This window comes from Phocoena phocoena, chromosome 3, assembly GCF_963924675.1.
Source record: "Phocoena phocoena chromosome 3, mPhoPho1.1, whole genome shotgun sequence".
NCBI lineage: Eukaryota > Metazoa > Chordata > Mammalia > Artiodactyla > Phocoenidae > Phocoena > Phocoena phocoena.
In genome coordinates, this window is record NC_089221.1 from 43,204,937 (window position 1) to 43,217,488 (window position 12,552).

The 12,552-nt window shown below is 34.0% G+C and overlaps 1 protein-coding gene across 3 annotated transcripts in view; it reads right to left on the reverse strand.

The window, feature by feature from the left end:
* SLC38A9 (solute carrier family 38 member 9) overlaps positions 1-12,552 on the reverse strand; it is a 100,408-nt gene that overhangs the window by 47,271 nt on the left and 40,585 nt on the right. For 2 of the 3 annotated variants that reach the window (XM_065873906.1, XM_065873908.1), the window contains 5 exons: positions 9,381-9,513; positions 6,041-6,162; positions 5,843-5,906; positions 5,122-5,215; positions 3,345-3,515 (listed from right to left, as the gene is read on the reverse strand). In XM_065873906.1, coding sequence (XP_065729978.1) covers positions 3,345-3,515; positions 5,122-5,215; positions 5,843-5,906; positions 6,041-6,162; positions 9,381-9,513 — 584 coding nt within the window. Of the gene's footprint in view, positions 1-3,344; positions 3,516-5,121; positions 5,216-5,842; positions 5,907-6,040; positions 6,163-9,380; positions 9,514-12,552 lie in introns of those variants that run through there. The other variant, XM_065873909.1, reaches the window with a different exon arrangement.

Genomic DNA, 12,552 nt, shown 5'->3' on the forward strand with positions numbered 1-12,552 from the left:
ATGAAACTTAAAAGCTTTTGCACAGCAAAGGAAACCATAAACAAGATGAAGAGACAACCCTCAGAATGGGAGAAAATATTTGCAAATGAAGCAAGTGACAAAGGATTAATCTCCAAAATTTACAAGCAGCTCATGCAGCTCAATATCAAAAAAACAAACAACCCAATCCAAAAATGGGCAGAAGACCTAAATAGACATTTCTCCAAAGAAGATATGCAGATTGTCAACAAACACATGAAAGCATGCTCAACATCACTAATCATTAGAGAACTACAAATCAAAACTATAGTGAGATATTACCTCACACCAGTCAGAATGGCCATCATCAAAAAATCTACAAACAATAAATGCTGGAGAGGGGGTGGAGAAAGGGAAACCTTCTTGCACTGTTGGTGGGAATGTAAATTGATACAGCCACTATGGAGAACAGTATGGAGGTTCCTTAAAAAACTAAAAATAGAACTACCATACAACCCAGAATCCCACTACTGGGTATATACCCTGAGAAAACCATAATTCAAAAAGAGTCATGTACCACAATGTTCACTGAAGGTCTATTTACAATGGCCAAGATATGGAAGCAACCTAAGTGTCCATCGACAGATGAATGGATAAAGAAGATGTGAAAAAAAAAAAAGATGTGGCACATATATACAATGGAGTATTACTCAGCCATAAAAAGAAATGAAACTGAGTATTTTGTAGTGAGGTGGATGGATCCAGAGTCTGTTATATGAGTGAAGTAATTCAGGAAGAGAAAAACAAATACCGTATGCTAACACATATACATGGAATCTAAAAAGAAAAAGAAAGTTATGTAGAACCTAGGGGCAGGACAGGAATAAAGACGCAGGTGTAGAGAATGGACTTGAGGACATAGGGAGGGGGAAGGGTAAGCTGGGACGAAGTGAGAGACTGGCATGGACTTACATATACTACGAAATGTAAAACAGACAGTTAGTGGGAAGCAGACACATAGCTCAGGGAGATCAGCTTGGTGCTTTGTGACCACCTAGAGGGGTGGGATAGAGAGGGTGGGAGGGAGATGCAAGAGGGAGGAGATATGGGGATATATGTATATGTATAGCTGATTCACTTTGTTATACAGCAGGAACTAACACACCACTGTAAAGCAATCATACTCCAATAAAAGTGTTAAAAAAAAAAAAGACCCAATGCAGCCATAAATAAATAAACAAACAAACAAATAATTTTTTTTTAAGAAGGAAAGAAAACAGGTGAGGGGAACATGAAGGTTCTTTATGTTGTTCCATTTAATTTGTACATGTTTGAAATTTTCTATAATAAAAAGTATGTGTATTTGAATATTAAACTAAAACTGCTTTACTAAAGAAAAAATATTTTAGGGTCCTGAGAATAAAATAAGTCTAAAAATAAGATATGTAAGACCCTTATGAATAAAAATTTAAAAGATATTTAAAAAGACCTAAATAAATGGAGAACTATTCCATGCTATGATCATGGACAGTAAGACTCAGTATCCTAATGATATTATTCTCTCCACATTTATACATCCAATGCAATGCTAATCAAATTCTAAAGTCAGTACCCTAATGACATCAATTATGGTAGTGGTTGATACATTAAGGTACACTGATAAATTCAATACAATTTCAATCAAATTCTGATTGGAATTTTTTGTGGAATTTGACAAGTTGATTCTAAAATGTATGTGGAAGAGTTGTGGACCATAATGAAAAAGACTGAGTAATTTGAAAGTAAAAGAAAAACTTCTGAACCAGAGAGCCACCATAGACCAAGTGAAGATAAGTCACTAACTGGAAGATATTTGCATACATTAATCAATAAATATTAGTATCAAAACTTTACAAAGAGTTCCTATAAATAAATAAGAAAAAGACCAACAATCCAAAAGAAAAATGGGCAAAGGATATAACAAGCTATATAATGTCCAATTAAGAGAAGATGTCTAGGATCATTCCTTATGAGGAGAAATGCAAATTAAACCATATCCCGACTGGCCAAAATTTAAGTCTGATAATATCAAGTGTGTATGAGGATGCGGAACAAGGGGAAGTTTCATAAACTGTTGGCAGGAACATAACTGGTATAAGAATGATAAAGAACAATCCCATAATTTCTAGTGAAGTTGAAAATGTGAATATTCTAAGTTCCAACAATTTGTCTTATAGGTACATAGCTTGAAGAAACTCTCCCACATATACACAAGGAGACAAACAATGATGTTTAACAAAATCTTGTTTGTAACAGGAAAGTACATAACTGAAAACAAATTAAATAGCAAGAGAATGGATAAAGAAGTCACGGTACATTCATATTATGGAATAAAGCAGTTAAATTGAACTAGAACAATGTATTACTGAAGATGATTACAGAAAAAAGCAAGTTGCAATAGCATTTATACAGATTAAAAACATGCAAAATAATATGGTATGTTGCTTATATATTTTATAGTAAGATAACAAAAACATGTAGGTACCATTATTTTGTACCAAAATTAGGGAAGAAGGAAAATGAAATTGAGAAGGAGTACACCTGGGGTTACATTTATAGGTCTGTAAGAATAGAGAACTAATGTAAATATGGCAAAATGTTAAGACATGAAAACTCATTTAGTGGGTACAATGGTATTTCTATTACCCTCTGCATTTCCTTGGTAGTTTGAAACATTTCATAATTTCTCATACAATAAAAATGATTATTAATAAAAAACTTAATTAAAATGCTAATTTTATGGTTTAAAATAAAAATAGAATTTATCTCCCTCACTCACCTGCCTCTCAAAAGTTCTTAGGAAAACTGGCTGTTGTAGTTATGTTAGAACTTATTTTGAAATTTGGTTTTCATGTAAATCTAGATTTTAAATATATAGGGCTTATTTAATAATATATTTCCCATATAAATTCCACTATTCTATTGTTTCCTAATTTTAGATCCTAATATTTTGAAAATACATGACTGAAATTTGTTTCTTCAACACTCTACACATTGAATTCTTTAGCAACAAACACCAAGGAACTTCATAAGTTTTTCTGTTACACTAAAATTTTGTGGTAAAAATTGAGCTATGCTTAAAACATCTGTTAGAACTTAGAAATATTTTATGTTAATTAGAGAATTTGAAGGAATATTATTTATTCAAAAATTAATTTTTGGAAATTAACATACACATTGTATTTGAGATCATAACCATAGAAAACAAACTGAATCAAGTATATCTTCTAGAATTACAAATATTACTTTTTACTTTATTAATCCCAAGGCCAGAATTTAAGGTTGAAACGAAAATATTATAGTAGTTATTGTATCTGAAAGTAACTCTGTTAAATATGGATACTTACTAAAAATAAACTTTCCAGTATTAAAAAGAAAATTAGACATAAGCACCCAATACACTATCATTGCTCCAATAAGAGACACCAAGGAGCAAAGGAGACTTGACCACTGCCCAAAGGAGCCAAAATAATATCTGCAGACATCTGGATATTCCCAGGTAGTGGTATCCACTGATGCTAGATAAAATATAAAAGGGAAAGAATAAAATAAGATGTTAATTATATATTCCATATTCATAATTTGTGTTCTCCAAATTAAAACATTTAGCAAAAGATTATGGGTATTCCACCACCAGGTATTAGACCATATTATGAAATAATAGTAATTAAAACATTATATACAGCAGAAATTAACACAACATTGTAAATCAACTATACTTCAATTAAAACAAAACAAAAAATTATAGAACAAATACATAAAAAGAAATGTAGGTGAATGAAATAGTACAGGTAATCTGAGAAGTAGATTATAGTATCATAAAATTTTATAATTAATAAAACCAAGTGATAAACCAAGGCTAGAAAAAATCATCAATAAGGGACAGAAGACATTATCCAATATTTGGCATACTTAATAATAACATTTCTTGAGTCATACTTCACACCACATGCCAATTTAAATTTCAGATAATGAGGGAAGTGGGGAAGGGCAATAGAGTAGTAGAGGAATAAGAGGTACAAACTATATATTATATATAAAGTAAGCTATAAGGATGTATTGTGTAATATGACGAATATGGCCAATATTTTATAATAACTAAATGGAATATAAATTTTAAAAATTGTGAATCACTATACTGTACACCTGTAACATATAATATTGTACATCAACTATATTTCAATTAAAAAAAATTTGAGACAACTGAGTTAATTTAAAAATTAAATAACAGAAAATTTAGATGACAATGTAAAAATAGCACCTGAAAGGTTATCCTTTTCTATCAACTGAAGAAATAGAAATTACAGTGGAAAAGATAGGCAGATATAAACAAACTAATACGATACAAAAGCCATTCAAATATTGAATAGGAAAGAAATTGACAAAAAATAACAGGTAAAGGGCTAACTGCTACCTCATATAAAGAATTTAGCATTATCTATAAGAGCACCAAGGGACTTGTGGATAAATGGGAAAGGGATATGACTAAATAATACAATTAAGAGAAAATATACCACTGCTTAGTAGAGACAGAATAAAACTGGAGCCAAAGCCTGGTCTGTTGATTCGCACTTGCTAAGATTCAATGAAATAATGCATGTCTATTTAGGTCCTAAACTAAAACAACCTAAAAAGGTATTTCCCTGATCTAAATTATAGAAATGACTGGAGGTAACGCATTGGTACAACTTTGAGAATTCATTACAAAGGACACATTGCTCACATTTTCATACTTACAATTTCTACTCTTAGGAGATTCCAACATTTAGATCTTTTGGTAGGGATAGGTCAAAACAAGTCACCATAAACGGATAAGAATCATAGAATTCTCAATTTAGTTCTAGCAAAGACCTTATTTTTAAAATACAACTTTTAAAATGATTCTTATGAGGAAATTAGCACCAAAGTAAATGCACTCTGCAAAGAACCAGTCTCTCAGAATATCAAAGGCAGCCACTAAACTCATTAACGTATCAGTTCAGTCAAATGCTATGAATTAGAGAAGTAAATCTTTAGGCAGAAAATAGTTAACACATTTGTGAAATGTACACATTAGTGATCTACCTCAGCATAAATTCTTAATACCCATATCACTCATCTGTTTTTACAGTGGCAAGTTCTTACATATGATAGTTCGTGATTTCACCACTCTGTAGCAGCAATAAAGTGTTAAAAGGCCCATTAGCATGATGACACACATTCCAGTAGTAAACCCAGCCTGTTTAAAAAAATAAAAATACAGAACAACATATATCATCATTTTAGGATAAATTCATATATAACCATATTGTTACCCTGAACAATTATGATTAAAAACCAGACAACTAATGTAAAATTAAATATAATCATCTAGGGACCTCCCTGGTGGTGCAGTGGTTAAAAATCTGCCTGCCAATGCAGGGGACACAGGTTCCATCCCTGGTCCAGGAAGATCCCACATGCTGCAGAGCAACTAAACCCATGCGCCACAGCTACTGAGCCTGCGCTGTAGAGCCCATAAGCCACAACTACTGAGCTCACGTGCCACAACTACTGAAGCCCGCGTGCTGCCACTACTGAAGTCTGCACACCTAGAGCCCGTGCTCCACAAGAGAAGCCACCACAAATGAGAAGGCCGCGCACCGCAGCGAAGAGTAGCCTCCACTCGCTGCAAGTAAAGAAAGCCTGTGTGCAGCAACGAAGACCCAACTCAGCCAAAAAATAAATAAATAAAATTAAAATAAATAAATATAATCATCTATTTTCTTTAACAAATTTTATGTAGATTTATTAAAACCTCTATTGTAAAACTTAAAATACAAAGAGAAAAAAATTCTGGTAAAAAGTGTGCTGAAAATTATATTACCTGTCTTATGCCCCAAGGAATACTTAGTATAGATGTTCCCATCATGGTATTCCAAATCATAAAACTGAAAGCAGAGTAAAAGCAGTAAAAATATGACGTTTGACTCTTCAAACATTTTAATTAAGACAAAAAATTAAAATAATCAATAACTTTTGTTTACGAAAAGTTTGTTATGCTCCAAAAAGTAGTTTTACTCACATGGTTACTAAACTGGTGTTTTTACCATATCCTTCAGTGTAACTTTGAAGTTTATAAGCAGAACCTAATGGACTATACACATAGCACTCTTCTGGAGCTGGAACTACATGATCTGGGGCAACCTGGTTAAAAAAAAAAAAGTACAGAAATGTTAGAACCAGTAAATGTGCAACAGAGGATATTTTCTATACAACAGAGTACCTGACTCTAGACACATTTCCAAATATCATGAACAATTAAATAGTGTGTATATCTGGTTAATATAAAAATTATTTTTCAAATATAGTAGAAGATCTAAAGGAGCAAGAGTTTAAATACTATAAACAATAAGCTGTTCATCTCAAATGAGAATGAATTCCTAGAGTATGCAATGTCAAAATATTCTTCTCTTCATTTTCATGAGACAGGAGGAAGAAGAGCCAGCAAAGACCTAGATTAAGTAATTCTAGATGGACGAGACTTGGGTCTGAAGTGAGGGAGAAATTTTAAGAATGAAGTGGTCACCAAACTCCTATGTGAAGGTGGTCTTAGCAAAGAGGCAGGTAGGGACCTCAAACTATAAAGAATTGAGGAGTCAACAGAAGGGAAAGAAAGGAATAATAAATATGGACTATTCTTCTAAATGCTTTGGTACCAGAAGAAAAAGGTGAGCTAAAGTGGCTTAAGGAAAAGGCAAAGCAAGGGTTCTTAAAGACAGAAGATGTAAGCAAAAGGGAAGGAGCCAATAGAGAGGTTGAAGACGTACACAGAAAGAACAATTGAATAGATATACATTTTTATACACATAGCTCCCACCTTACCCTGACACATTTCTTTCTAATTCTACCTCCCTATTTTGGAGGGGAAAAAAATATGGTTTCCTGATGGAATTCTGACCATCTCCCTGAGAATTGTCCTTTGAGAATATGTAGTCCTTACACATAATATTAAAGACGTAGGAGCTGACTGGTATAAATCAACAATCTTTTATATCAGTACTTACTATGTAAATCTACAACTCTGTGCTAGGTTTAGCATTCAAGTAAAAATAATATACAACCCCTAACTTCAAGAAGTTTAAATACCAGTTGGAACACATGTGAAACAATTAGAAAACGCTATAAGAATAAAAATTAAGTGTTCAACTCAAGCACAGGAATGACAATAATAATGATAACAACAATGGGGACAAGAATAGTTGGGAAACACCTCAAGAAAGTGGAGCATTAGGACTCAGCAGGTAGACAGGTTACGAACTGGTGCAAAAAGAAAAAAATATCAAATCCTTCTCTCTTTATGCATATGATTGGTGGTGTCTTGCGGGCAAAGAATGTCTTGAATGCCATGCCTGGTGTGGCTTTGGAAACAACTATTTCCTATAGATACAAAAGCATATATGGAAATAGGTCTGCTGCCTTCTCTTTACCCTCAGTCCTCTTGGGTCTGAGTTCTGCTGTCTTCTACTATGGAGTAAAAAGAAAAAAGGGGCAGGACCATGTCTGTATCAGGCAGCAGATAAACCATGATATCTAGCAGAGCAAGGTCAGAAAAAGTGAAAATCAAAAGTTATCAGGGATAGGATTAGAAGCTACAGGATAAGAAATTATTAGGAGAGACAGAAAAATTGGAAGATTGGATCCCACACTCTTATCAGTGGTCTAGGACAGTGCTTTTCAAACTTGAATGTTCTTGTGATTCACACAGAGAATTTGTTAAAATACAGATTTTGATTCAGTAGATCTGGAGCAAGGACTGAGATTCTGCCCTTTTAACAAACTCTCAGTGATGCTGATATTGCTGGCCTGTGCAGGCCACACTTTTATTAGCAAGCATCTAGGAGATGTCAGCAGCCAAAAAATTTACTACCCTTCCCCAATTTAGAGTAAAAATATTAACGTAAGTGGGGAAATTTTCAGAAATAAAAAGGTGTAACTGTGTAAAGACCTGACACCTGTGGTTTCATATTACTCTTCCCTAAAAGGTCTTTTAGGAAAAATAAATTTGGGATTCTCAAAAAATGAGCATGGATGTCTACACACAGTCATTAAAAATGGTCATATTATTAATTTTAGATCACTGCTTATATACTTTGATTAACTAGACTCATCTCACTGTCAGTTAACAAAAGGGATTCAACTTGGTGTACAATGCTGACTTAATTTCCAGGCAAACAACATACACTCAGACCTAGACTGGCCCAGTTGGTATCTCTGAAGTTTGCTTCCATAAGTACAGTCTCTAGGAGGTCTGAACTAGACCCAGAGATATTGGATTACTTCTACTCCCCAGAAGGCTTAGATAATTCTGACATGGAACTAAGACTTTATCACAACTATTGATGTAAAGACCTAGGGGAAGAAAAAGTGAAAAAATTGGGGAAAAATATTATCCCACCCAGAATATTTTGGAAGTCCCTACTATGATTACACAGAAGGAGATCTTAATAATTCACAAGGCTTAAAATGAGATATCTGTGTTCAAGTGACTAGCCCAGTCCCTGCCCCTCAGTAAACATTTAGAGTGTTGAATTCCCTTCTCCCTTTTTATTATTACCTATAAAAAAATCATTATTTTTTTCTCAGAATGCTTCATTTTTCTTTCAACTTCCAAATTTCTGAATATCGTTAATTTTTTTTTTTTTGTTAATTCTTATAAGAAATGAAATTACTTACATATTTTTGATTCTAAGATAATAACACAGATATTGTAAGATCAAGAGTCAACAAACCATAGCCCATGGGCCAAATCTAGCCTTCAACCTTATTTTAATAGCCCCTTTGGTAAGGGGCTGTTTAAATGATTATAAAAGAAAAGTAGAGAAGAATATGCAACAGCAGGTGGCCCACAAAGCTTAAAATGTTTAGTATCTGCTCTTTGACCCTGCTTTTTGATCTATAAAAGGACATTACCAAATAGGAAAAAAATATATGTATGTATATATTTCAGTTTCTCACTCCTGTAGAAAATTTCTAAAAACAGTTTTCCCTTGTAGCTTCAAACATAAAAATTGAATAGACTAACCAGAACTTGTTATTATTTATGTTATTAATCAATGACCTAAACTACTTCAACAGTTTATCCTCCTCAAAGCTTTTAGGATTATGGATTAGCAGAATTTTAATCCAACAAATCTCTAGGCTGTTGTCAACATAGAGAGATTGTTTCAAATCTCTCTATGCCAGGCTAATAAGAATGAACTAGCCTGAGATGTAAGACGTATTAATTAATATCTTTGACTTTCCATGATGCTGTCCTTGGAATATGGCCAGCAAAAAGTTCAACTACTGGGAGCTGCCGTGGCTTATGTTGTTCAGTTCATTTCAACTTAAGCTTAGACAATTAGCAATGCTTTGCCCCTTACCAGTGCCTTGTCTGCAGGAGCAGTGAGCCGGCTGTAGTAATGAATCCTCTTGTTCATTGCAGAGGCATGGTCACTAACCCTCTGAATGACATCATTCACACTGACGATGTTTGTGGGCTCTATATAGAAAGGCCTAGAGAAGGGAATATACACTTGACAAAGAACGTTCAGGCAGAAATTCTGGAAGTCAGCCATTGAAGAAAATAACTTCTTGTCCTCCATTAGAAATGGGATGTACCAAGGCAAGGCATTCACTTCTCACTTTTGGTGGGAAAAGAAAATGTCACAAGAGAAGTATTATCCAATCCACAGAATAAAGCTTTTGTTTCATAATGCTATTACTTTAAACACACTTTTTTAAACTTAAGGAATTTTGCAATAGAAGAGACATAACAGAAAGACTTTCAATCAGTTATTAAAAAGAAATATAGCAGCTGGCAGTTTTCAACAATGAAACTCAGACAGACACGGCTTTGAATGTTCTCTCAAAAAGCATCTGGCACTGAATCAGAGAAATTACAGACAAAAATGTCCCTCTAGTTAAGACTCTCTACTCCTTCTTTACGGGCCAAAGTTACTTCTTATGATAAATACAATTCCTATTTGTTGGTTCATGTACTAAGGATTAGTGATCTCAACCATCTCCCTTATGAAACTTATCCAAAATACTATCAAATAGAACATCAAGATACTAGAGATATTTTGTCTCATTCTACTTTTCTTAGATTTCAGTAACATACCATTATGTTACTATTTATACGTATGCTTTCTCCTCATAACTATGTCCCAATCAACTGCAGATTATGGTTTTCAATCATCATTTTCAGTCATTAACCCATTCAGTTCCTTATTGAAACTCTCTCCATTTGCTTTCTTTCCATTAATTAAACTACCCAAAATGGAAAGATCTGGCACAAGCTCATGAAATGACTGCATTCCTCAGATGCCCTGAAGTCACAAATGACACTGTCTCCCAAACTGTATATAATTTGCTATTTCAGATTATACACAGATCCAAATAAGAAAGGGGAAAAAAGCCAGGAGGTTTATCACTGGTTCCACATAAGTCTTCTACATTTACAGTTCTGAAATAAGCTTAAAAGTTATCAAAGTATGGTAACCATTTTTGGAGACACTGCTAATCTAATCTTGTGGGAAGCACTTGAAAAACCAAGTGACTAGAATTTTAGTTTATGCTATTTTTCCAAATAACTCTGTGATATTAGAGAAATTAAATTTAGCCTAGTCTCTCTAGTTAGCATACAGAATCTTTGAATCTTTCTTTTATTATTTACTCTCCATCACAGCATCTAAATTTGGTGGGTACTTTCTAGTTCAATCCAACAAATATCTAAGAGCACTTACTAGAGCAAGTATGTGGATATAGAGATCAACATGACATACTACCTACAGTAAGCATATAACTGCTAAGCGAATTCATCGGTATCAATAAATCTCAAGGGGATACAATGAAAACGAAAGGGTTGGAGGCCAAATAAACTATCCCTACTTATAAATTTGGTAGGCTGAGATAACTACCTCGCCTTCCAAAGCATTAATGTGTTCTAAATAATTTACATCTCTACTGTGACACTCAGTAGTACTAAAAAGCAAGGTAAAAATATTTATGTCTGGGAGATAGTGTGGGGTCACACTCTACAGGGCATTCTCTTCTTGTTTTGTAAGTATGATATCTGACAAAATTAAAGCTACAGCTTTAATGCCAACATAAAGCAGAGATTTAAGCTAATCAAGGATTACTAGTAGAGACTAATAAGTATGATATTGATAGAAAGAGTTGTAGATGTTCTACTTGTAGCTTATTATCTGAAAATTCAATGGTATTAATATCAAGCACTAAGTTGGCTTGAAGGCCTGTTGAAAAGCAGTCCAGGAAGAGCTACATTTCTTGGCTCCTGGCCTCTTACAGAAGTGTTAACTGTACCAGTTTAGTTGGCTTGGGTACTCAGAGAGCAGAATGACTCTGAAAGTTTTTCTTTTCCAACAGTTTTCATCAAGATGCTGAGTGCCTGTTCAAACAAATATTTTGGAATCTTTTCAATGCAGATTCTTTTAAAAAATATACAACCCAGCATATTTTAACTGAATTATTAGAAACATATGCTTAAAGCTTCATCTGAGAAAGCAAAAAATATAAATTATATTTCTCAATTGAACTTTAGTTGGATCTGAAAACACTTTTAAAATTAAAACTATACGGAGGACAATATTCAGAATAAAACATTTTTTGAAACTTGGGCTTTTTCTTTTGAACACAGTTTCACATGAGTGCTCCCTATCAATGTTACTTCCCATTAGAAATGTAGCTCAACTGTGCCACACTGAAAATAAATCATAATATTTTATGTAGAGGTTATATTTGTCTCACCTTAAAAATATTTATGGTCATGATACAGAAAAAAAATGCTTTTAACATTCAGCAAAATTAAAAAAATATTTTAAAATGTGACTCAAAACCCTTTATTTTCATTTAATACACTTATAAACAAAGAAACCTTATTTCTACCTAACACCTTTTCTAGGTTCCACTCCTTAAATTCCTTAAAAGTTTTTGGCTTTTAAATCTGTCTCCACCCTTCTACTGAGTTATGCTTCTCTGAAGTTCAATAACAATTCCATGACTCTTAAGAAGGTTCATACTCAATATGAAGACCCTTCATTTAAAACTATTCCTTTAGGGCTTCCCTGGTGGGGCAGTGGTTAAGAATCCGCCTGCCAATGCAGGGGACACGGGTTTGAGCCCTGGTCCAGGAAGATCCCACATGCGGCGGAGCAACTAAGCCCATGTGCCACAACTACTGAGCTGGTGCTCCAGAGCCCTCGAGCCACGACTGCTGAGCCCATGTGCCACAACTACTGAAGTCCACACACCTAGAGCCCGTGCTCCACAACAAGAGAAGCCATGTTAACGAGAGGCCTGCCCACTGAAACAAAGAGTAGCCCCCGCTTGCCACAACTAAAAGGAAAGCCTGCACACGGCAACGAAGACCCAACGTAGCCAAAAATTAATTAATTAATTAAAAAAGAAACAAACTATTGCTTTATTCACATCTCTATGGAAGCTGCAACTCTCAAACACCTGCCAGATTGGAGTAGTTTGCTAGAAAATGAAAAAGGAATCAAGTATTCAAAACATCTTATACAAATAAAC